The sequence below is a fragment of the Ovis canadensis genome, chromosome 1, assembly GCF_042477335.2.
Source record: "Ovis canadensis isolate MfBH-ARS-UI-01 breed Bighorn chromosome 1, ARS-UI_OviCan_v2, whole genome shotgun sequence".
Lineage (NCBI taxonomy): Eukaryota > Metazoa > Chordata > Mammalia > Artiodactyla > Bovidae > Ovis > Ovis canadensis.
In genome coordinates, this window is record NC_091245.1 from 55,793,619 (window position 1) to 55,820,739 (window position 27,121).

The 27,121-nt window shown below is 38.7% G+C and overlaps 1 protein-coding gene across 2 annotated transcripts in view; it reads left to right on the forward strand.

Moving 5' to 3' along the window:
* The first annotated feature begins 7,843 nt into the window (after nt 1–7,843).
* The window catches only part of PTGFR (prostaglandin F receptor), a 64,083-nt gene continuing 44,805 nt past the window's right edge, over nt 7,844–27,121 (forward strand). Inside the window, exons 1-2 of one of the 2 annotated variants that reach the window (XM_069566412.1) lie at nt 7,844–8,309; nt 9,737–10,604. In XM_069566412.1, the coding sequence (XP_069422513.1) occupies nt 9,807–10,604 (798 nt within the window). In that variant the 5' untranslated portion in view covers nt 7,844–8,309; nt 9,737–9,806. Of the gene's footprint in view, nt 8,357–9,736; nt 10,605–27,121 lie in introns of both variants that reach the window. The other variant, XM_069566492.1, reaches the window with a different exon arrangement.

Here is a 27,121-nt window from a genome sequence, read left to right on the forward strand (position 1 = left end):
TCCTTGGTGAAGAATGGCAGCAGTTACTATGTGAGGGTGTCGATGGAGGCTGGCTGAGGTCTGGGACAGGGGACTGGGTGGCCAAGAACCCATCCCAGGGAGGCCCATCCTGGGGAGGTGAATGTGTACAGGATTTGGAGGTCTCAGCTGGGGGTGCACGCTCCATTGTCTCATTGGACTTCACTTAAATACACAATTCAAAGCTAAAATGATTGAGAAATTTCGAGATGGCACTGGCTGCATGCTGAAGCAGGCAGTCCTATTCGAGTTCAGCTTTTGGATATTTTTTTTTACACCCCTGAGATGGCTCCATCTTTCAGAGAAGGCAATTTCTCCTTTGTGCCAAGTTGGGGGAATAGTGAATCTATCAATATTTTCTTCTTCCAGCAAGGGACTCATTTTTAATGTTTTTTTTAAAGGGGGATTTTCTTTACTTTGGCAAGGATGGTCTTATGATCTTTGTGGTGGTTTCAGATTTGCTCTGGGTTTGGATGTCGGTGTTTTGAAACTTCACTGAAGTAAAATCCATGAGAAAATCGTAGACAAGTATTGAATGCAGATAAAGAGTCATGATGACCCCTGATAACCACTTAGCCACAAAAGGACGTTCTGTGACAGCTGCCAATATTGGGAAACCTTGCATGTCAAACCACAGTGTGCAGGGGTGTCTTAGCTGCCAGTGAGGCAGTTGGGCCAGGAGTTAGGATCAAGGAGTTGAGCAGACCTGGTACTGAATTCATTCTCTGTGTTAAGCAGTTTAACTCCTTAATCTTTCTGTGCCTCAATTACCTCTGTGCAAAGTGAGGGTCATGGTTTTGCCTTTTTTAAATAGAGTTCTTGGAAAAGTTAATTTAATATATATGTAAAGCGTTTAGCATTGAGACACAGTCAGTCCTCAATAGCTGTAAATTCTATGTCTTTTCATATGTAAGCATGCAGAAAAAAGTGAAGGTGGCGGTTTCTTTGCAAAACAATCTTCCTTTGTGGCCCCTGTCTGTGAACCCCAGTGCCTTCAGGAATTTCTGTGATGCTGTGTCTGGCCCATTCTGTCTCCTGGTGCAAAATTGTCCTTGTCACTTCACTTTTGTCAAACACTGTATGTCTTGTGTCTCACCTGCTCAGGGGCCACTTAAAAATAATAAGTTACTGGGTGGATTAAATTTGCTTCTTAGTTGGATCCTAGATATCTATATGAAATATTGAAGTCAGATAAGACAGGAAGAAAGATGTGAAGATGGCTAATGGAATCTTGGAAAAGGATGAAGATGAAATGGAAAGAAGAGGGAAAAAAACAGGGGGTCATTAACAAGAACTAGCGTGACAGTCTAGATTTTTAAGCTCCTTGAGGGCAGAAACAGGGGCTACCTGATCCCTACATTTAAAAATTTGTTAGCATAACACATTGCTCACTTTGAGTCTAGTAAATGTGCAGAATAAATAGTGAATGGTGATAGGCACCCAGAGCTCCAGTGGGAGTAGCCAATAGCAGGGTGCAGGCTAATGGGGAGATGTGGGGATGGATAGGAGATTTAGGAGGATCTGCACTGGCCCCCTATCCCTGAATGAAGCAGAAATTGCTGAGTATTTTATGGTTTGGTTTGCATGTCACTTTCAGCACAGGTGTGTGATCTTGGGCAAAGAATTTATTTTTGTCTGGGCTTCAGTTTCCTCATCTCTCCTCTATGCAATGAGGATAGAAAAACCACCTGGTAATATTGATGTGTACACTTAAGAACTCATCACAGTGCTGGGCCAAGGGCAGAAAATCAGTACATATTATCTTTCTCTTCTGTTTCCTTCCAACTTTTTCCTTCTTTTCGACCACCTAGATTTTCCATTTTGCCTGTCTTGAAGCATTAACAAAAGCATCAGTGCTAGAATAGTGGCGTTGTGGGTCTTGGATCTTGTGAAAGAGTGTAGATGGATTATTGCAAAACTCCTTGTACCAAAAGAAAAACAATGCAGGCATCTGCCCTTCTGGTGGTAGGCTTAGCAGCAACAAACTACATAAAGGACAGCACTTTATGTCTTATTGAACCCGGAGGCAATACGAAGTGTTGGTAAGAGTATGGGTTTTTGGTCAGATAGATGTGGTTTTATCACATGCATTTGCCACTCTAACCAGGCAAGTCACTTCTTTGTGCTTGGATTTCTGCTTCTGAAGTATGTCCACTCCATTCTTTCTTTCCTGAGCACCTCCACAGCATGTGCAAAGTGCTGGACATACAATGGCAATGATGGACGTGCAGTTAGCGTGAGGTACAGAAAGCACACTAATTTTTGAACATTGGAGTCTGAATAGGGATCAGGCAATGTGTGAGGGATTGAAGGAAGGTTACTAAAGATAGCAGTGGCAGAAGGCCAAGCGACAGGTTATAGGAGCTGAGGATGTCAGTGTGACTGGGGCAAAGAGTTTTAGGGCTGAGGAAGGAGAGTTAAGCCTCATGGCAGAAGTAGGAACATAGATTAAGAAGAGTCTTGAAAACCACCTTAAAGAATTCAGAGTTTATCCTAAGGATAACAATCGCACTCCCCAAATAGTACTTTCCAGGGGAACTGGAGTCCAGTGGAACCCAGTGAGTATGGTAGGTCTGTCAAGGAATAATTATTTTCCCATGAATTGGATATTGGTCTATGAGATATATAAATGTTAGATTCATGAGGAAGGGAGGATGTACAAATCTGTTAGGGCTGCCATTACAAAGTATCACAAATGGGGTGACTTAAATAACTGAAATGTCTCACAGCTCTGGAGGCTGGAAGTCCAAGATGAAGCTGTTGGCAGCATTGATTTGTTCTGAGGGCCGTGAGGGAAGACCCTGTTCTAGGCCTCTTTCCAGGGCAGGTATTGTGACTGTGCCATCTTCACGTTCACGTGGTGTTCTCTCTGTATGTGTCTCTGTCTCTGAATCTCCCTCTTTTATAAGGACACCACTCAGATTGAATGGGACTCACCCTGATGGCCTCATTTTAACCTGGTTACCTCTGTAAAGGCCTTATCTCCAAATAAGGTCACTTTTTGAGTTGTTGGGGTTTACGACTTCAATATATGAATTTTAAAGGACAGTGCAAACGATAATAGTGGGATTACTTATCAATGGCACCACAAATATTGGTTATCTATATAGAGGAACTCCCTGGATTCCTACTTCACAAACACTCAAAAATAATTATCTGTAGGATTAAAGAGTTAAATGTGGAAGGCACAAATGTTAAAATGTTTAGAAAATATGTAGTAGAATATCTTATAATCCAGGTCCTGGAAAGGCTTTTAAAAGGTGACAGAAAAAATGCTAAAGTACAGCATAAAAGATGAGATTTGAGATCTTGAAATTTGATCACATTAAATTAAGCGCCGTGTAAAACAATGACAGCAAAGCAAGGAGAGTAAGGAAAATGAAGAGGCAAGCTGTGATTTAGAAAAAGATGTTTTCTCTACAACTGATAGAGAATTAGTATCTAGAACACATAAAGAATTAGTAAAAAGACAACGAATACAATAAAAATTTGGACAAAAGAGATAAACAGATATTTCACAGAAAAAGAGACAGGAATGCAAAGAGAAATATAATTTAGGTCCCAATGTGATATTATTTTACAACCATCTGGTTAGTAATAATTAAAGAGATAGACAATTCCAAGTGTTGTCACAAATATGAAAGAAAATCCTAGGCGCAGCCTTATATTGGAAAGTTGGACATTCTCAAACTCTGTGACCCAGTGATTTCACTCTAGGTATATGGTCTAGAGAAACTCCTACACAAAGTGATAAATACAGGATTATTCAGAGTAGATTATTTCCTAAGAACAGAAAACTGGAAATAATCCTGATAACCATTAACAGGATGATATTTGGAAAATTTGGATATCCAAATTTTTGTGACTGTAGAATTTTGTAAACTCTTACTGCACACAACAATATCTGTGAATCTTATAAATCTTGTGTTAAAAAAAACAAGTTACAGGAGGTTAAGTTACAAAACAAGGAAAATTAAATAATACATTGGCTCATATGCATATTTATGTAATAAAACAGTACAATGCAAGAGAATGATGACAAACATACAATTCAGGATCGTGGTTGTCTCTGTTATCTCTGGGGGAGGATACAGAAGAGTGAAATGGAGATGGAAACATGAAGATAGATATAACAATATTAGTAATGTTCCTGTATAGCCTTTGCAGTGGATTGAATGACTTTCCCCCCACACTCCCAAATATGCTGAAATCCAAACTCCCAGTGTCTTAGAATGTGACTGTATTAGGAAATAGGGTTGTTGCAGATGTAACCGATTAAGATCAGGTCATACTGGAGTAGGGTGGATCCCAAATCCAATATGACTGGTCTCCTTATAAGAAGATGACCATGTGAGGACCAAGAGAGAGAATGGCACGTGAAGATGAAAGCAGGGGCGATGCGTCTAAAAGCCGGGAATGATAAAGACTGCCAGCAAGTCATCAGAAGGCACACCAGGGATACGAAACAGATTCTCCCTCACAGCCCCTGCTGCTGCTGCTGCTGCTGCTGCTAAGTTGCTTTAGTCGTGTCTGACTCTGTGCGACCCCAGAGATGGCAGCCCACCAGGCTCTACCGCCCCTGGGACTCTCCAGGCAAGAATACTGGAGTGGGTTGCCATTTCCTTCTCCAATGCATGAAAGTGAAACGTGAAAGTGAAGTCGCTCAGTTGTGTTGGACTCTTGGAGACCCCATGGACTGCAGCCCACCAGGCTCCGACATCCATGGGATTTGCCAGGCAAGAGTACTGGAGTGGGGTGCCAGCCCCTAGGAGGACCTAACCCTGCCAACACCTTGAATATGGATTTCTAAACTCCAGACTGCAAGATATGTTTCAGTATTTTAAGCTGCCCAGTCTGTAGTACTTTGTAACAGCAGCCCTAAGAAATCCACACAGTCCTTAAATTAGATAGTAGGTGCATGGGTGTTTATTTTATATTTTAATTCACAACTTACAAATGCATTACATATGTTACTTTTGGTGTTTCAAAGAGTTACATAATAAATTTAAAAAAAAAAGAAGTTATTGTTTTAATTACTGCCACACTGGGACATAGTTTCTAGCATGAATGTCAATGGTAAATTCCAGAAAAGTTTTCCTAGACAGTTTTATTAAAACTATAAAAATCAACTTCAACACGCCTGTTAATTTTTATGGAGTTTTTGCTTCATCCTCAGTGTCGTTGAGTCCCGGTTTCTCTGACTTTAATTATATTGTGCACACTTCTCTGAGCACAGGGTTCTGCGTCTAATCCTGAACGAAGGTGATTGCCAAGCATACACCTGTCATGTTATCTCCTGTCGACAGGCTGACATCAGCTTTGGCGCCATTAAAGGGAAGCCACCAAATCACATCAAGGTTTTAGACATAGGCTCCACAAAAGTAAGTGCCCTCCCTCACCTCAAAGCCACACCAGAGCAGGGGCTCAGAGGTTTTGTCCGCATAACTGTATTTCTGCCTCTTAGAAACACAAAGTAGACGCTCAAGAAATTTGCTGAATGAATGTGTAAGTTAAGAGTTTTCTGTGCGTCCGCTTCTCAGCAGTAATGATACCAACTACTGTTTTTCAGAAGAATTTTATCAGCTACCCTCCTTCCCATCTCCTCCCCTCATCATCTCTCACCCCCTCCACCCACCAACTAATTTTTGATCTGTTTGTTTCCATCTGCTGGTTTGCCAGCTCTTCCTTATACTGGAGCTCCCCCGGTGGCTCAGCAGTAAAGAATTTGCCTGCCATGCAGGAGCCGCAGAAGACTCGGGTTCCATCCCTTGGTCTGGAAGATGCCCTGGAGAAGGGCGTGGCAACCCACTCCAGTATTCTTCCCTGGAGAATCCCGACAGAGGAGCCTGGTGGGCTATAGTCCATAGAGTCACAAAGAGTTGGACACGTCTGAAATGACTTAGTACTTCCTTATATAAGCAGTCAGAGGCTGCCATTGGGAACTTTGAATAGGGGCCAGATTTGGGTGTGATAAGGCCAGATATGTATTTTTTTCTTTTAAGAGTAGTTAGTTAATTATTTACTCTTCCATATTAGTTAGTACCTTCTCTACTGATACTAATATATTCTATCTTGAGAAGAGATGTAGGTTCTTTAGAATCTTTTATTGAGATTCAGGTGAAATGTATCTTTTTTTTTTTAATTTTAGTTTTTTATTTTTTAAATTTTAAAATCTTTAATTCTTACATGCATTCCCAAACATGAACCCCTTGATTAGGAGTGGATTCTAAAAATGGAACTCCAAGAATACATGCAAAGTAGACACTTTTATTTCAAAGCAGATACTTTAAAAATAATAGGATTTATCTAGCACTTTAAAAATAAATTAATAATGTTTTGAATATACATAATAAACATTATGACTTAAAATTGCTTTTATGAGAATTTTCTTTTTTTTACCCAGTAGATTAAGTAGCTGTTGTTTGTGAGATGTGCCAGTGAGAGATGGGGACTTTTTAAGATCTTGAAGTGTGATCCTGGAAATGTTGGTTGTACCACTGATGAATTCAAACAATGTTAATAAGTGACCAGGAGGATAGTCCTAGGTGAGGATGGAGAGATAATTAAGACCTTTGCAGAAATGCAGTTCAGTGGGAGAGGCATAAATAACTAGATAATTGTATCCAATGTGATCAAGTGATATTAATCACTAAAAGATAGAATAGTACTCTGTGTGATTCATATTTTCCATGCGGTTTATTACATAGTTGTTTTTTGGACACTGGTCATTCAGACATACTCTTTCTCTACTAACTAGAATATTTGGTTAACTAGAATTTTCAAGTGACTCTACCTGAGTAATAGTTTATTTTACAAGTTATGATCATATCATTAAAAAAAATCTGTGTCTACCACAGAGAAAAACTGCAATCATTCTTTTCTATAGTTAATGGCTAATTTATTTATCTCACTGTAGCATTTTATGATCCTTTTTAATTTCTAGGAGGTTAGAGGCCCCTTCTGATTTTAGAACAGAGAAAAGAGGGTTTATTTCCATGAGGCATTGGTTTTTCACATAAGTTGTGGCAATATTTTACTGACAAAAAGAGCAAAAGTCAGTAATACATTTCCATAAGCTATGAAAATGACATTAACAGGTACGGATCAAAACAATATAAGCAAAAAGTGGTTACAATATTAAAATGACTTGAATTACAATTCCTAATGAAATAGTGGATATTTCTTTACTTGATTATAAAACGATTTCAGCAAAATTTATTAGAGTTTCTTTGAGTAAATACACCACTAGAAATTCTCTCACCACTGGGTTTTTAATATCATTAAAATGTTATTGCTTTATCTGCATGCGTCCTTCGAGAATACGCCTCACCCTTTCCCTTCTCACCTTCTTTAGAAAGCTAGAAACAGTCCAGTCCTATAAGTGACAGAGAATCCTAAGGCAGCGACTTCCCATTGAAAACACGTGGCCCGAATATTTTTCACTTCTTGAGGGTATCGGCCCCTAAGCCCACCATCTCAAATGCACCATCTCTTTCTTTGTACCTGGTTTGTTCTTTTTCAGCTGGATTTGGGATGAATTGTCGGCAAACTACAATCTGACAGTTCCAATAAGCTGTCACGACTGCTGTCTGCGGGCTTTCCTCTGCTCTCCTGATTCCTATTTTACAGCCGCAGAGATGGCGCCTTTAGCTGGAGAGTGAGTTTGAAACAAAACTTTTCCCTAAGTGGTCGGGCAGCTAAGAGGGCCTTAGTGATGCTGAGGAGGGGGGCTGTAGCATCTGAGTACAGTGCTGAAGTTTCTCCGGGTCCGGCTCAAGGCGAAAGGGGCGGAGAGGAAGGGGCGGAGGTCAACCGCGCCCTCCTCCCCGCCCAGGCGGCGAGCGCTGCTAGGTGCTAAAGGATCCAAGCAGCCGAGCGCACCAGGCAGGTTCCGCGCTGAGCGAGCGCGCGGAAGGACGCGCGGCGAGAGCGAGTCCTGGCGGGAGCCGTGGCGCGGGCGCGGCGCTGCGCTCCAGAGGCATCCGCGGCGGCGGCGAAGCAGAGCAGGGCGCGGGATGGCCCACGGGCCGGCGCGCCCTTCTGCTCCGCCTAGAGCACTGCCCGCAGCCGGGGATGCCAAGGTCACCACCCCTCTAGCGGCTCGATTCCCACGCGTCGGTCTCCGGATGCTCAAGCTGATTGAGGTTTAGCCACCCCACTCTCGGACGCCCGGGGCGGCGGCAGGCAGCCGCACCCGAGGGCACCTGAGCCTGCGCTGGCCAAGTTTGGAACAGATGCCCCCAGCTCGGGATACAGCCTCCGAGAAAAGACCGACCCGTCCGGATTCTGAGGTGCGCGGCTGGGACCCGGGAGAACGGGTCTCAGAGGAGGGAAACGGGTAAAGGAAAAGATCCTCTTTCGCCCCTCGCTTCCCTGCCCGCGACACTTCGACTCCCACATCCGGATCAGGGCAGGTCTTTTGCGCCCCCGGGGTGGGAGGGAGACCGGCCCTCTGGCGTTTGAGCAATCGCAGAAAGTTTCAGCCAGTTAAGAGGTTTGGGAAGGATGTTGCAAGCAGAGGCCTGGGGGCGTCGGGTAGCAGCGGGCAGAAGTAGCGCTGTGAGTAAGACTCGGAGGAGGCGGCCGCCCAGCGGGCAGACCGGGGCGGCCCCGCTTGGGCCGGTCCCAGGAAAGGCTGGCTTCGGAATTCCTAGCCTCCGGGAAAGCTGTTGGGGAAACGCCGGCCGAAAGAGCTCGGGGCGGGGTGGCGGCGGCGGTGGGCATAGAGGGTCTGTGACTCAGGCCTCAGCTCATTAGGGAAAGAGCTGTGTGTCAGTCGTGTCCAACTCTGCGACCCTGTGGGGTGTTGTCCACCAGGCTCCTCCGTCCATGTGATTTTCCAGGCAAGAATACTGGAATGGATTGCCATGTCCTTCTCCAGGGGATCTTCCTGACCCAGGGTTCAAACCCAGATCTCCTGCATTGCAGGCAGACTCTTTACCGTCTGAGCTACCAAGGAAGCCTTAGGGAAAGAGCTACAAATGAATAATTCGCCTTTGATATTGCTGCCCTGAAGCTGTAACTTAAGATCAGCAGCATCTAGGCAGAAGTACACACAGTGAGGGTGGTCCATCTCCCTTGCTGTCACCCACCTGCATTTCTGCACAGGTGGTAGCCTTCCATGGGTCACTGATATGTGTGGTTTGCTGTTAGTTGAGCTAAATCACATGGTTTTAGCTCGAATTCAGAACTTATTCAGAGAAGCCCATGGGGCGTCACTGTGCTTGCGGCTCCACCCTGCACCCTTCCAAAATTTGGGGAAGATGATTTTTGTCTGCCTGACAAACAGACATAGCTCCCAAAGGAATAATCTACACGTTTGGGGCAAAGTTCATCAGAGGAAAAAGCAAAAAGTTTAGAAGGTCACATAGTTATTAGAATAGACTGTCATACTTTTAAAAACTCATTTGGGTTTAAATCTAGGCTCGTTAAGTGACTTGGTAAATCTGAAGTTTAAGGGTGTCAGTGAAGTGTCAGGAGGAGATTTAGGAGATGCTCATTGGCAGAGTAGACGCAGAAGTTAACCAAGAGGTCTCAGTTCTGGTAGCTTCTTTACCTTGAAAATGAGATATGGAACCCAAGGCAGATGTGTGCTGTTTTCAGCATGATGCAACCTGGCTCCTGATAGGTTGGATAAATCTGATTCCCACCATAGGGTGCTGGGATGCCAGATGAGCAGTTTTCCAAGGCTCATGATTTCTCTGTCTTTATGCTACAGATCTCTGGACTGCAAGCCTAAACTCTTGAGACGGAGATGACTTGAGTGGCCGGCTCTTATCTCCACAACAATGTCCACGAACAATTCTGTACAGCCAGTGTCTCCTGCATCTGAGCTCCTTTCAAATACAACTTGCCAACTGGAAGAAGACCTTTCAATATCTTTTTCAATAATCTTCATGACAGTGGGAATCTTATCGAACAGCCTTGCCATTGCTATTCTCATGAAGGCATACCAGAGATTTAGACAGAAGTACAAGTCATCGTTTTTGCTTTTGGCTAGTGCTCTAGTAATCACAGATTTCTTTGGGCACCTCATCAATGGAACTATAGCGGTCTTTGTGTATGCTTCTGATAAAGACTGGATCTACTTTGACAAGTCAAATATCCTTTGCAGTATTTTTGGTATCTGCATGGTGTTCTCTGGTCTGTGCCCACTTTTTCTAGGCAGTTTGATGGCCATTGAGCGATGCATTGGAGTCACCAAACCAATATTTCACTCTACAAAAATTACAACCAAGCATGTTAAAATGATGTTGAGTGGGGTGTGCTTCTTTGCTGTTTTTGTAGCTTTGCTGCCCATCCTTGGGCATCGTGACTATAAAATTCAAGCTTCAAGGACCTGGTGTTTCTACAAAACAGATCAAATCAAAGACTGGGAAGATAGGTTTTATCTTTTACTTTTTGCTTTTCTGGGGCTCCTAGCCCTGGGTGTTTCATTTGTTTGCAATGCCATCACAGGAATTTCACTTTTGAAAGTTAAATTTAGAAGTCAGCAGCACAGACAAGGCAGGTCTCATCACTTTGAAATGGTCATCCAGCTTCTGGGTATAATGTGTGTTTCCTGCATTTGTTGGAGTCCATTTCTGGTAAGGATCTATGGTTTTGACAATTTTTTGTTGTTGTTGCTTTTTTCAGTTAATCCATATTCAATACAAGGTTTGTTGTCTTTTTCAAAGATGTTAGTCTTGATGGGCAATGCTGTTTCATCTTTTGAGTGCTGGAATTTACTCCTATTCAGAATTTGCTTTAGTTCTCAGCTCTGGTTTAGGATTAAGCTAACTATGACACAGATGGTTATTTTCCCAGAAGCCTGGAAAGAAAAGAAATATCTCACTAAACAATTCTAACCATAGTGTTAAATATTGCAGTGTGGTATAAAGTAATTTTCACAGAAATGACAGTCTTCATATACTGAATATGATTAGTTTCTAAAATGTGAAAAAATGACTATAAGCAATATTGGAATGAACTCCAGTAAGTCTTGATAGAAAACCACGTGGGCTTGTAATTTATAGACTGGCTTCTTCTCAACACACAATGACCAGGTTTCAGTTTGCAAAGGGAAGTGATGAGTTGAGATAGTTGGACAGTGCAGGTGACCTCAATGGGTAGATCAGGCAAGGAAGGGTAGATCAGGTAAAGAAATCTCTAGTTCATTAACCCAGGATGTTAGTAATGCTGGGAGGGATATGAGAGCCAAGGAATCTTCTCTCATCATTTCATTTCCTCTTTTTCCAGCGTCTATATTTAACATCTTGGTATTTTTATTTGGAAATGAAGGCTAAGGGTAAAGAATTAGCAACAAACATAAATCATTTATATGACTTTCTAAATAGAAGACAAAAAATACTTGTGATTGATAAGTATGGCCATAACTTTGTCCAGCAGTTTGTGATAGAAAAGGTGATAACATACAATGAAAGAGAAAACATCCTTGTGTATGTAGCTACTGATGGCAGTGAAGATTATTTCCATTCCTTTTTCTGTTTACCAAGTGGGAAACAGATTAGTATTCAAAGGTAGTAATACAGGTGATACTCAGGTAGAGGTAAGGCAAAAGAGTTAAGACAAAGGCAGCCATAACACAAAGGTCATAGTCAAACCTTGCATAGTGATATGCAAGTGCTTGTTCTTGTTTGTTTTAATGCAGTTCTTCTTACGCCCCTGTGGGTTCATTGTCTAAGAATTGTGGCCAGTAGAGCTTTAATAAACAATCCTGATGGTTCTGGTGAACAGAAGTCTTGAGAGTTGCTGCTGCAGATAGATCCTATGGTAGTCAATTGTATTCTGCAAAAGGATTTCTTGCTTTTAAAATATTTCTTTATTTCTATACCTCTTATTTCCTTACAATTTGAATTTAGCTACTGGAATTGTATCATTTAAGTATTTTTTACACAGTATTCCAGAGTTGATCTGAGGTGCCCAGTCTAGTGGAGGATAGACTACATCTGTCAATGGCAAGTCAACATGTTGAAGCTTGCTTATTGTCAACTTAGGAGGCCTTAGGTGAACCCAACTTAGGGTCTCATCTGAGCTCATAGTTTAGTTGTTTGAACGTGAATAGCTGAGAAAAGTCTGTCAACATTTGGAATCACTTCAGTGTTCATTCTTGGAGAGTTTAATTTATGCTACTTGACAAAGGGAATTCCCTTAGAATAATTCTCCTTTTCTTTTAAACTTTGAAATAGAGTAGCTTTTTAAAATAAAAAGTGAGTCTGAGTAAAAATGACTAATTTGAGAGTTGGAAAGGGAATGCTAAGAAAAGGAGAAAAGAGGTAGCTGAAAATATTTAAAGAAAATATAAAAGTGAAGCTCTGGAGAAAGACTGAAAACCATGAAGTAGTGAACTTAAGGAGACACAGGTAACCCTGGACAACTGGGCTAATCACTGGTGTTTTGGTTCTTGCTTTTTTTTTCAAGTCACCTTTAAAATTCTACTTAGTTTTGGCTTTTGACTTTGAAAAATAGGAGTTTTAGGTTAACTACTGTCAGGCAGTAGAAGGTAACAAAGTTTCATCCTCACCAGGAATATTTTGAATTTATGTTTTTCTCTAATTTCTTTTCCTGAAGTTTTGGTTTTTTTACTGCTAAAATAGATATTACAATTTAGTTAATATCTTGCATATATATTCTAGTGGAAATATAATTTTATTTTTATGAAACATTTTCTGAGGTCTGTGTTTTATTTAACTGTGAATTATTGCTACACTTATGACCCCAATGCATCAATACTTCTAAAATGCTTTTTAGTGTGGAAAATTGTTTCTGCATTAGATGGGTGGTAGGGCTATCACAGATACCCCAGGCTGAATTGATGTTTTAAGTTGTTTCAAGCATTCTTTGCATTCCTAGTTTCTTTCTCTTGTGAAGTCTTGGGTCTTCATGGCAAGTTTTGGCTAAAGGATTTATAACTTGTGACTTACAACAAGTGCCTTACGTGTTTTGTTAAGGCCCTCAGACAGTTCTAAATGGAACCTGAGTGAAAAATCCAGGCTTGGGAATGCCAAAGTAATACCCAACACTGATTTCCCTATTGAACCATTTTCCCTTTATCCTCTGAATGCCCAGGAGAAACAGCATAGGTGTTAATGACCGAGCCATCATTCTGCATCCTACATGTTAGAAGCTTCTGAATGTTTAAAACATATCTCTGAAACTGAGCTTCTGAATTATCACAGATGCACTATAATTGTGACATCTTCCAGGTCAATGCCCTACTCTACACTGTCTTCTCTCATCCTGATAAGGATGAAATGTTGAATTTGTCATTTGAATGAACATCTGCAGACAATCTTTGACCTGTGTTCACTGTCATTTTTCAAGCCTCAAACTGGAATAAGGGTACAGGTGCATGCATAAACTGAAAGGAGGAAGTGAGTAATGCAGGTGTTGATGTCTGGGATTGGCAGGATTTACTGCATCAAAACTTATCAATAGTTTTGGCATAATTTCTAAAACTTTTAAAACTTGTGGCTGATGAAAAAGGGGATACTTTATTAATTTTGATGATTGAGTTTAATACAAAGGTAAGATGATCATGATGTTTGTTAGAAATCTCTTTTAATAGATTTTCTTTTTCTTGAGTAGTTGTAGGTTTACAGAAAAATGAGTAGAAAGCACAGAATTTGCATACCTCCTCATGTCTCCATCCATTCACACCCAGTAATCCTTATTATAAACATCTTGCGTTGATGTAGTTCATTTGTTACAATTGATGAGCCAATATGGGTACATTATGATTGACTAAAGTCTGTAGTTTATATCAGGGTTCTCCGCGTGCTGTACAGTGTGTGGGTTTTAACAAATGTATATTGATATGTATCCACCATCATAGTATCATACAGAATAGTTTCACTGCCCTAAAATTCCCCTATTTTTTCCCCCACAAAAGGAGGGATATATGTGTATGTGTGTGTCTGTATATGTTTATTTTCAGAAATTGTTACTTAGAAACATAATCATAATGTTAACTTCAAGTATAACTTGTTAATGTCTGTAAAAATTTTCAATATCTGAATTTTATAGTTTTAAACATTGTTAATTCATATAAATTCATTTAATTACGATCCCAACTGAAAAATGCAGGGAAATGCAATAGGTACTGACTGACTTACAATTCCATTTAGCAACAAGTTAATACAAAAATCTTTGAGAGTCAAATGGCCATTATAAAATTGTCTTGCATGCATCTTAGGTGAACCACTTTTTCCTAATAAATAAACCTTGAAGATATTTTTCTGATGTTTCTAGAGTGATATGGAAAAAGAAGACACTCACCAGCACTTCTAAGTAACATTTCCTTAATATTCTTTACTTTTGTCTTTCTTCACATAGTGAGTCTTTTTAACATTCCATTTCTAGACTATGTAATCCTAAAAAGAATTTATTATTATTCCTATACTTATTTCACTAGTTTGGCAGAGCAATAAATACTTGTTGACTGGTTGACTGTAACTTAAGTAGTATGAAGTCAAGAGATGGGAAATGATTTACCAGAATGTGGGTTCTGAGTTCTGTAGGTAAGTTAATTAGCAGATATTGAAACCAAATGGAATTTTTAATCTGTTCCGTAAGTCAGCAACTGTCGAGTTATGACATAGTTCAACTTTAGTGGTCTTTTACTGGAAGGATCATTTTGAATTGGGAAGTATATGAAGAGCAAAATGATAACTTATATAGGTGAGTTTACCCAAGAAGTGTGTTTTCCTTCATACATAGAGTTTGATTTTAATTTTTCTAAGGTTTTTACTCTTGTGCTAGTATTTCTAGTCATGTAGTTAAACATTTGGTCACTAAGATGTTTGTCAGATAGAAATCAAATAACTGAATGGTTAATTGAATTCTACTGAATTGCTAAAGGTATTGGCGTCATAAAGACCAACTCTTACAGGGCCAGTGGCAAATGGTGGAACAACACAACAGAATAGAACATTTTGACTATTAGTAAAGATTGCTTTCTTAGAGAGGCTGGTCCTCATTATCATGTGTAAAAACTGTATAATGACAATCTGTGTATGTGTCCTGTCCACCTGGCTCTACACCAAAAGGATGGTGAATGGATGTACATTTACATATTTCAAATGAAATGTGGAAATGTATAAATATATGTATATATAATATGTACCTGTTTGAATTATTTCCCAAACTAAAAAAAATAATTAACCAATCCATCATTGGATCTCACTGTACCAAATAAAGGACTTTGAATGAGTTTCATTTTAAAATTAAAAACAAACTGGATTGTTTTATAGCTTTAGGTCAGATCTTTTTGGCTATTCTTGCATTGCTACTAATTTAGAGGTGATATTGTTGATAATTGTTTTAGCTGGTTTCCCTTGTGAAGTGGGAGTGCTCCCTGGTTTGGAAGGTGGAAGCTGCAATGATGATGTTTGGAGAAAGGACTGATAATACTTGGGTTCTACTTTTATGAAATTCTTTTAAAATTATTCATTTATTATTTTTGACTGCATTGATCTTTGTTGCCACACGCAAGCTTTCTCTAGAGGTGGTGGACAGGAGCTACTCTGTAGTTGCAGTGTGTGGACTTCTCATGGTGCTTCTCTTGTTGCAGAGCATGGGCTCCAGAGTGCAGGCTCAGTTCTTGTCATTCACAGGCTTAGCTGCCTCTCAGCATGTGGAATCTTCCAGGACCAGGGATCTAACCCACATCCCTTGCACTGGCAGGTGGATTCTTAACCACTGGACCACCAAGGAAACCCCACTTTTATGAAATTCTTTAACAACTCAGACACATGCAGCTCAAAATTCATATCCAGAAGATAAGGCACATTTTAGAGTTAGTTAAATATAGTTTCTATGACTGGTATTCAGGCTGCTCTTGTGTTTGGGTGGACATGAGGTATGTGGTGTGAGGTCAGTGATAGGAGCTGGCAGAGGAGCAGTTCCAAGAGATTTGGGAACACATCCTGAGCCTGAAGCCTTGGTGTTCTCTTGCCTGGAGTACTCTCCTCCTGACATCCATGTGGCTCTTTCCCTGACTTCTCTCTTAAATATCATGTTGTCTAACCTGGCTGTCTTAGAAAGTAACCCTTCTCTTCTCTATTCCATTCCTCCGCTTTATTTTCTTTCATAGCATTTAGCAGTATCAGATAACATGGGATACACTTATCTGCTTATTTGGTTGTTGTTTGGCTTCTCCCTATAGCATGTAAGCTCCCTGAAGGAAGGAACCTTGTTTATCGCTGTGTCCTCAATTCTAAAACCAATGGCTGGCACAGAGTTGGGCCCAATAAGTATTTTCTAAATGAATTTAATGTAAACGAGGGCTCAGTGGATAGTGGTTCTCATTTCCACTTTGGACTCAGTCTGCTGATGGGGTCAGGACTTGATTGGTCGGCCTTGAGAATACTTCAAAACTGTGGATTAAGATTTGGATTGGAGAGGTCCGAGCGATGAAAGTGTGTTCAGAGGTTTCCCAGGAGTATTAGAATTGGCATCCTGGAGAATCCTGAACATTCTACAATTTGAGTCTGATGCTAGGATTTAGGAATTTCATCAGCAATCTGGAAGAAGTTCATAGATAAACTGGGATTGATATTATCTTATTACATTGTTTACATGTTAGTTTCCTCTGTTAGTCTCAATGGTTCTTGGTGTTTAAGAGCTATTTGCTGGTTTATATTTTAGTTTCTACAAGAAGTAGGTCATAACCAATGTTTATTGAGTGAATGAATGAAAAGGAACCAGGTATCAAATGTGAATTATCAAAGGCAAAGGGAAAAAGCTGGGTGATACAACGTCTTCAAAGTTATTTTTGCCCCGTTATTATCTTTAACACTGCCTTTTTCTCTATGTGCACAATTTTTTTTCCTCCAAAATGTATTTTTTATTGGTGTTTTATCTTTGAGGGGATTATTTCAGGACACAGGAGGAGAAAATGTCTTTGAGTAAGACCTACAGACACTGGTTGTACATTGTTGTAAATAAAAGCTCCATAGTAAATGTTGAAATTTCTCTGTAAAATGAGTTTGCTTACCTCAAGCCTTTGCTAGCCGATTGAGTGAATATATGGCTCAATTTGTATTGCTAATCAGAATGAAACACTGAGTAGGTCTTATATTCACAGAGGATTAATTCTCAGAAAACTCCAACAGCCTTGTTCAGTAGACACTGGTGTCCCACTTGGATCCCCTATGGGGTGAGTTTTCCCCTCAGGGAAATTACCCTCAGGCAAAGCGAGCTGCCTTGCCCCGTGGTTGTGCCCCCCTCTCTTTGGTCATTCTGTGTACAGTGACAGGTGGGTGTGGGGACCTAAAGCACACCCTTGCCTCCTGAGGGACATTTCTGAAGGGTCCTATGCACTTTAGAGCTTGTAATTGCGTCCCAGCTCTGCGCCTCCTTTTGCCAAATCCTACTTTCCTCATTGCCTCACACCCTTCAGAAGAATTTCTGCATGCAGATCACTGTCTCAAAGTCTGTTTCCCACAGAATCTGGCTTAGGACCTTCTTCTAGAAGTCTGTTTATTTACATGTTATCTCAATATAAAGTATATTACACATAGGTTTATAGTATGATTTGGTAAATCTATTGAGCTGTCTATAGGCCTTCGGAATTGAACTCATATTTGAGTATAACATCTCCCTTCATGGAAATGAATGGTATAAAATTGGACCAGCAAAAGTCAATCTAATTTAAAAAAGACACTGCTGGATTGAGAATTTACACAAAAGCCTGTTGATTTAGTTGTGCATGGTGGTCTGTAATACTTTGGTATTTTAAGTTTATTTACTTTTGCCAAAGTATGATTTCCTGTTTTTTAAGGAGAAAGACACAGTGCCCAGAGATCTCATAGATGTTGAGACAGCACTTACAAAACATTACTTGAATGCTTCAAGTGTAAATGAATCAGACACATGTGGATTAAATTTATACCATCATGGATCTGAAAGTCTTCTGCCTTAATGTGCTTTGGAGTTTTAAGTTAAGCCCAAAAACATTTGAAGCACTGTTCAAGATGTTGATGTGCCCTGAATCTCTTTGGGTTGCCAGTTCTAACTTTATTTGCTTAGTCTTATCCTCACAGGAGGTGTATAAAATGCATTCCATTTATATTTGCTTTGGAAGGCATTCATAGCCACATCAGACTTTACCTGGTCTATCAATGCCATTTAACTGTATTCAGAGAGAATTTCATTCAATAGGAGAAATTTGCCTTTTGATATTTGCAAATATTACCTTTCAAAGTTTAGGTAAATTTGTTAGTGCTAGGTGTCAGGATGGTGATGCCACAGAGGAGTTGGTACAGTTGTGGCTTTATCCAGACAGGGAGGTGGTTTTTCTCACTCCTGCTAAGCTATTGAATCCCCAAATTAAATTCAGACAGTGAAATGCCAAAGTGAAATGTGGCTTGGTGTGATGGCAGGGGAGACAGAGACAATTGGATTATGTAAAAGGAATGATTTTAGATTTTAGTTAGTCAGTTCAGTTCGGTTGCTCAGTTGTATCTGACTCTTTGTGACCCCATGGACTGCAGCACGCCAGGCTTCCCTGTCCATTCCCATCTCCCAGAACTTGCACAAACCATCAAGTTGGTGATGCCATCCAACCATCTCATCTTCTGTCATCCCTTTCTCCTCCTGCCCTCAATCTTTCCCAGTATCAGGGTCTTTTCCAATGAGTCAGTTCTTCCCATCAGGTGGCCGAAGTATTGGAAATTCAGCTTCAGCATCAGTCCTTCCAATGATTATTCAGGACTGATTTCCTTTAGGATTGAATGGTTGGATCTCCTTGCAGTCCAAGGGACTCTCAAGAGTCTTCTCCTACACCACAGTTCAAAAGCATCAATTCTTCAGTGCTCAGCTTTCTTTATAGTCCAACTCTCACATCCGTGCATGCCTGACTACTGGAAAAACCATAGCTTTGACAAGACAGACCTTTGTTGGCAAAGTGATGTCTCTGCTTTTCAATATGCTATCTAAGTGGTTATAGCTTTTCTTCTAAGTAACTAGCATCTTTTAAGTTCATGGCTGCAGTCACCATCTGCAGTGATTTTGGAGCCCCCAAAATAAAGTCTCTCATTGTTTCCATTGTTTTCCCATCTATTTGCCATGAAGTGATGGGACCAGATGCCATGATCTTAGTTTTCTGAATGTGGAGTTTTAAGCTAGCTTTTTCACTCTCCTCTTTCACTTTCATCAGGAGGCTTTTTAGTTGTTCTTCACTTTCTGCCATAAGGGTGGTGTCATCTGCATATCTGAGGTTATTGATATGTCTCTCGGCAACCTTGATTCCAGCTTGTGCTTTGTCCAGCCTGGCATTTCACATGATGTACTCTGAATATAAGTTAAATGAGCAAGGTGATGATATACAGCCTTGATGTACTCCTTTCCCAATTTGGAAACAGTCTGTTGTTCCATGATTTTAGATTTTGATGCATAATCCCCAGTCGAACCTTCCTTTTAGAATACTCTAGTTACTTAAGCATAGGCCAGGTCCCAACCCTACCACCTCTTAGCTGTGACCTGTAGTTACTCTAAGACAATTTTGTACATTTGTGAACTGATTATGATAATAGTACTTATTGACAAGTACTGTCAGTAGGTTTGATCTGCCCTATTTACAATCTCATAACATGGTGATTGGCGCATAGTATGCTCAACACAATCCCCAAATCCTCAAAAATCTTTTTGTCATTACCACCCCCCATCTCAATTAGAAATAATCATCTGTGTTTAGTTCAGATGTTTTACGTTTTTCCTCTGTTGAGATTTGGTTACATTAGAAAGGAACAGAGGGAGTTCATAGTTACAGAGAATGTTCCTGGATGATTTAGCCAGATTATTCTGCCTCATTTCACTGCCGTACCAGAAGTAAAGATGTTTTGTGCTAATCTTTCCCATCTTATTTGAATTCAAATTTTTATTATTATAGTATAACTTATTAGATATTAACTTATACATTATTGATCAGTGCTAAAATTAGGAAAAAAATTGAGCCTGTTACATACAAGGCACTACTCTTGGGGCTGTGACTGATTCCAGGAGGTAAAAGATTAAGCTCTTTACTTGAAGAACTTATAACTTAGTTGGAGTAAAAGATACACCCTAAAAATTAAAATACTAGGTCTTGGAGAGTCATTATCATGTAATGGTTAAGAGTCTGGGTTCAGGTCCTATTTCTTCCACTTTCTATGTGTCCTTAACCACTCTGTGCCTCAGTTTCTTCATATGTAAAATAGGTACAGTAATAGTATCACTTCATTGAGTTGTTTTTGAGGACTAAATAAATTAATATATGTGAATTAAAATAATTGGGCTTTCCTGGGGACTCCACGGTAAAATAATCCTCCTGCAAAGCAAGTGACATGGGTCCGTGGGTTCAGAACCTGGGTCGGGAAGATCCTCTGGAGAAGGAAATGGCAACCCACTCCACTGTGCTTCCCTGGTAAATACCATGGATAGAAGAGCCTGTTGGGTTACAGTCCATGGGGTCACAAGAGTTGGACACGGCTTATCGACTAAACCACCCCCAAGTTAATATAGTGCCTGGCAGAGTAAATACCATTTGCTTCAGTTACTATGCTGTTATCGTTATTGTTGCTGTTACTGTGAAATATTAATGCTGCCGACCAGTAAAAGCCAACAAAAGATCATTTGTCAACAAGATGATCAAAGGCACTTTTTAATTAGTTGTTAAATGAATAAGGGTGCTATAGCAGGAAACTGTTACCCTCAAATTGGTGGTCCACAAGGAATTATTTGTTTACTTATTTGACAAATGTTTATTGAGCACTACCAGGTGCCAGGCAGTATTCTAAATGCAGAATAACAATCTCTGTGATCTAATTGGTAATGATATCTATGGCCGTAATTAATAGTATTTATGGAAAAGGAAAATGGAGGACATATATAGAAATTGAGATATGGAGATATTTGATTATACTTTATGTTAGAATAAAATAGCAGATACAATAGCAGGTGCAGTCAAGTTTGGACCCCCTAAGTATCCCTCTGCTGTATTTAAAATGGATAACCAAATAAATGCTTTTGCTTGGAAAAAAAAAAAAGACTATGGTGAAAAGAATAGCAGGTATTCTGTTATGAATGTAGTGGATGAGACTGTTTTGGTAACTTATACCTATAGCATATCATTTACAAAGAAAATTACTGGAAAAAATGTGATCCAAAGTCAAGTGATGTAAATTGTAATGTACAACAGGAAAGAGATAATAATGTATATAATTACTAGAGATATAAAAGTGTACAAATAAGAAACTCTTTAGTATTTGGAACAGGCTTAAACAAGATTAGAGTACAGCAGTTTACTGTACTGAACAAGATTAGAGTACAGATTAGAGTACAGCAGTAATAAATTAATATTAAAAGCTAGATGATTTTTCAAGTAAAATATGTCTAGCAGAAAAATTGAATCAGATAATAAAAATTTAATAATTCAAATTAGTATTTTTAGATTATCTTTTGATAAGGAAAGTGACTCAGGTTATAGAAGAGAAATAAATGTTGGTGAAAGCATTACAAAAGCAATTAACTCTTTCTAAGAAGTTAGGTTAAGAAAGTGTTAGCAGGGACTTAAAGAAAAACAAATTGCTGTGAACATTAATAAATATAAATGAAGGAAATTAAATCATTTATGCTTCAATCTACTTGTTAACTTATTCACTGATTTATTCTTTCAGCAGCTTTTTGTTAAGCAAAAGGCTGGGTATCTCTGTAGGTGAAGAGTAAAGCATGGAGATAAAGACATGACCTGGGAAAATATTCCTGAGCCAAATTCTAGAAATCATACTTTCTAGCTTCTTCAGTTTATCTATGAGCTTTGTACTTGCTCCTCCAATCTCTCTTATGTACATCCTCCTTTTCCTTCTTTTTCTTTGTTTAATAGACATAAAAATAACTATTTGTATTTTTCTGGCCCTGCCTGGGAGCACGGCAGAGGGTTAATTGCTTTAGCAATAGTGGAGGAGCCTCTGGGCCCAAAGGTGCATTAGTATTAAAAGCAGCAGCTGGTAAAGAATCCTCCTGCAATGAGGGAGACCTGGGTTTGACCCCTGGGTTGGGAAAATCCCCTGGAGAAGGGAAAGGTTACCCACTCGAGTATTCTGGCCTGGAGACTTCCATGGACTGTAGAGTCCATGGGGTCACAAGAGTCGGACATGACTGAGTGACTTTCACTTCAAGCAGCAGCAACAGTAATTGTTATTGTTATTACTCTGGTTGCGTCTTTCCTTATTTTGCTTCCTGCATTTATGTTCATGACGGAGGACCAGAAAACAAGGAAAATAAAAACCACATGAATGACAGAGAGACAGAATACGGGATGGGGAGAGGAGCAGGGAAGAGGCAGTGAAGGCAGCAGAAAACTGGCTTATATGGGTGTGAGGGTGGAGAGATGCTCTCCTGTCCTAGGAACTCTGCGGGAAAGAAAAGACCTCCCTTTATTTCCATGGGCATCTTCTCCTTATTGAGGAATATTGACTTATATGTGTTATATTCCCTCAAGCTATTCTAAAAAAGGCAAGGTTTTCCTCAACCATAAAATTTGATTGTAAGAAAGTAAAGTACAAATTAAAATTTAAAAACATCGTTCAAATCTCATTACCCAGAGATAAACACCGTTAGCATACTGGATGCATCCTTTTACTCATCAGAAACAGAATACATACTAGTTAAGTTCCTTGATTAACAGAGTGAGCTTTTTTCTTAGGTTATTGGGCATTATCTCCTTTCTTTTGTGAAGGTATGGTTATCTGTAAATGATTTTCAAGAAGTCTTTGGATGACAAAGATTAGATAATGCTGATATGTAAAAATATTTATAAAATCAGTTGTTACAAAAGCAGTTGTTTTTCCATGTTCATTGCTAGCTTTTAAATTTAGTATTTTCATTATAAGTAGTGAATGAGTCAATAAGTTTTTTATAGTTACTGCTTTCTGTTTCATGTTAAGAAGTACTTTCTCGGGCTAAGATGATATTGGTATTCATTTCTCCTAGCACTTTCGCATTTTCATTTTTTTTTCTTTTTTTAATACATTTAAAATTTATGTTGGTTTAATTTGCAAGTTAATAGCATGACATTTTTTTTTTCATTTTGAATGGTTAGCTTGTTATCCCAAATCATTTATTAAATCATTTTTCTGCAACTGTTTTAAATTTTTACCTTTATTATATATGCAATTCTTAAATGTGTTTGAATCATTCTATACCCTTATTTCATCTTACTGACCTAACTTTTACTTTTCTTCACATTTTATTTACACTTCTGTTCAGTTTATCAATTACAGTATAAGAGTATTTTCTTTCATGATCATAGTCATGTTTTGAATAATAATTCTGTAGTTTCTTCGTAACAGTGCTTCACATCATTTTTACCCTAAGATTTTAAAATGTTTTCCTATCATAATAATACAATTTTTTGTTTTATTATTTTATTTTATTTTTCATATCATTATATAAGAAAGCACCGATCTTGATACATTTATTTTTCATTTTTACTGTGACAGTATTCATATAGTATAAAATTCACTATTTTGACTTTAAAAGATGCAATTCAGTGACATTTAGTACATTCACAGTACTCTGCAACCATTATCCCTGTCTTGTCCAGAAAATTTTAATTTCCCCCTTAAAAAAGACCCAATACCCATTAAGCAATCATTTTCCCGTTTCCCATTCTTTGTGATCCCTGGCAACCACTACTCTCTCTTCTGTCTTTATGAATTTGCCTATTCTTGATAGTTTATGTAAATGGAAGCTTATACCTTTAGTATCTGGCTTATTTCACTTACCATAACTTTTTCACAGTTCTTCCATATAATGGTATGTATCAATACATTATTCCATTTTTGGCTGAATAATTTTCATTCAGATAAATGGATCACATTTTGTTTATCCGTTCATTAGTTGATGGACGTTTGGATTGTTTCCATTTTACGGTTGTTGGGAATAGAGCTGCTATGAACATTTGTGAACAAATTTTTGTTTGAACATTTATTTTCAGTTCTTTAGAGTTTATACTTAGGAGTGGAATTGCTAGGTCATATGGTAATTCTATGTTTAAGTTTTTGAGGAAACAGTAAACTCGTTTCCACATGGTGCACCATTTTACTTTCCTGTCAACAACGTATGAGGGTTCCAGTACCTCCACATTTTTGCCAACACTTATGTTATTAAAACATTTTGTATTATGGCTGTCTAGTTGATATGGTAAGTCATTTCTAGTTTTGATTTGCGTTTCCTTAAAGGCTAATGAAGGGCTTCCTGGGTAGCGCTATGCAGGAGACATGGGTTCAGTCTCATGGGAAGATCCCCTGGAGAAGGGAATGGCTACCCGCCTCAGCATTCTTGCTGGAGAATTCCATGGACAGAGGAGTCTGGCGGGCTGCAGTCCATGGGGTCACAAAGAGTTGGACACAACTAAGCGACTAACACACACAAAGACTAATAATGTTGAACACTTTATTCATGTGCATAGTGGTATTTGTATATATTTTTGGAGAGGTCTTTCATGCATGTTTTTGTGTTTATAAAAGTTTTATTGGTCCATAATTTTCATTTGTTTTATTCTTTTGCTTTTAATACTAGAATTATGTTAGTTTTCAACAAGAGTAGGAAAAATTTTTTCTGTGTTCTGGAATAATTGAAATAACTTGGATGTTAGCTGTTTTGTGATGATATGGAATCATTTCAGTATTATTTTCATAAAGTTTTAGTTTTTTCTGTCTATTGGTTTGAGGTTCATACTTTTTTTGATCCAATATTGGTACATTTTAGTATAATTTAATCAATTTTTGAGAGTATAAATTTAGTAGCAAATTTTTATACTGAGAATTTGCTTATTAAGATTCTTCCCTACTAATATATATATTATATACATAAAAATATGGATTGGATATATGCATTTATATATGTGTTTATTTTATGAATTTTTTTTGAAATTTGAAATTTTTCTTTTTAAGTTAGTCTTCCCAAAGGATTGTTGAATAGTTTAAAAGTGTCTTATATCAATTTATAAAGCTTACTGTTTTCAAGTTACTTAAGCTTTTATTATCAGATTTTATAAATATCCATGGGCATTTGAAAAGAATTTATACTATTTTTTAAGTTACAAATTTCAATATACAGCTATTATATCAAATTATTGTAGAATCTCATTTTCTTATTTCTCTTTCTAGTTGCTCTGTCAAATAATATGTATGAGAACTTAGAATTTCATTATATTTATGTTTTGTTAGTTTGTATTTCTAATGGTTTTCACTGGATTTCAAAGATTTATATTTCAGTGTAATGTCATCAGGGGTTAATTCATGTCTTTATATCTTTGTTTAAATTATTCCTTTTATAAATATAAAGCAATCTTCCCTCTCCCTTTAAAAACATTCTGCTTTAAATTACTTATCTTATACTGAAGATGAGCTTTATTAGTGCAATGATAGCAATAGACTTTTTGACTGTTTTGGATTTCGTTTGTGCATTTGCTATTGGAATAGTCTAAGAATCTTTTCATGCCATTCTTAATAATGGAATATAGCATCATCATAACATTCAAACAGAATAAGAAGTTTTCTTTCTCTTCCTGTCATGCCTCCAATAACTCTTGGTTGGGTGCTAGAATTCTGATATTGAAAAAAAATACAACATGGGGAGTAAATTTTTGTGTTTTCTGTGGTCCGTATTCTGGTGGATGCTTTAGTTCTGATAATTTGAGGAGTATGAAGTTAAATCAGAAGGGGAGCAGGGCAGTGAAGGGAAGAGCATGGCTAATTTCCAGTGTAGAAAGTAGGTCAGTTTTGCCTCATCCCACAAATTTGCTGCAGACTACAGTGGACCTTGGGTCTTTCTTGGAGGCTCAGATGGTATAGAGTCAACCTGTCAACGTGGGACACCCAGATTTGATCCCTAGGTTGGGACGGTCCGCTGGAGAATGGAATAGCTACCTACTCTGGTATTCTTGCCTGGAGAATTCCATGTACAGAGGAACCTAGCGAGCTACAGTCCATGGAGTTGCAAAGAGTTGGACATGACTTAACACTCAACAATGACAAGACAGTATGGTACTGACACAAAGACATAAATATAGATCAATGGAACAAAGTAGAAAGCCCAGAGATAAATCCATGCACCTATGGACAACTTATCTTTGACAAAGGAGGCAAGAGTATACAATGGAGAAAAGACCGTCTCTTTAACAAGTGGTGCTGGGAAAACTAGTCAACCACTTGTAAAACAATGAAACTAGAACACTTGCTAATACCATACACAAAAACAAACTCAAAATGGATTAAAGATCTAAATGTAAGACCAGAAACTATAAAACTCCTAGAGGAAAACATAGGCAAAACACTCTCCAACATAAATCACAGCAGGATCCTCTATGACCCACCTCCCATAATATTGGAAATAAAAGCAAAAATAAACAAATGGGACCTAATTAAAATTAAAAACTTCTGCACAACAAAGGAAACTATAAGCAAAGTGAAAAGACAGCATTCAGAATGGGAGAAAGTAATAGCAAATGAAGCAACTGACAAACAACTAATCTCAAAAATATACAAGCAACTTATGCAGCTCAATTCCAGAAAAATAAATGACCAATCAAACAGTGGGCCAAAGAACTAAAGACATTTCTCCAAAGAAGACTAACAAACACATGAAACTTATGCAGCTCAATTCCAGAAAAATAAATGACCAATCAAACAGTGGGCCAAAGAACTAAACAGACATTTCTCCAAAGAAGGCTAACAAACACATGAAAAGATGCTCAGCAGCACTCATCAGAGAAATGCAAATCAAAACCATGATGAGGTACCATTTCATACCAGTCAGAATGGCTGCGATCCAAAAGTCTATAAGCAATAAATGCTGGAGAGGGTGTGGAGAAAAGGGAACCCTGTTAACACTGTTGGTGGGAATGCAAACTAGTACAGCCACTATGGAGAACAGTGTGGAGATTCCTTAAAAATCTGGAAATAGAACTGCCTTATGACCCAGCAATCGCACTGCTGGGCATACACACAGAGGAAACCAGAATTGAAAGAGACACGTGTACCCCAGTGTTCATCGCAGCACTGTTTATAATAGCCAGGACATGGAAACAACCTAGATGTCCATCAGCAGATGAATAGAT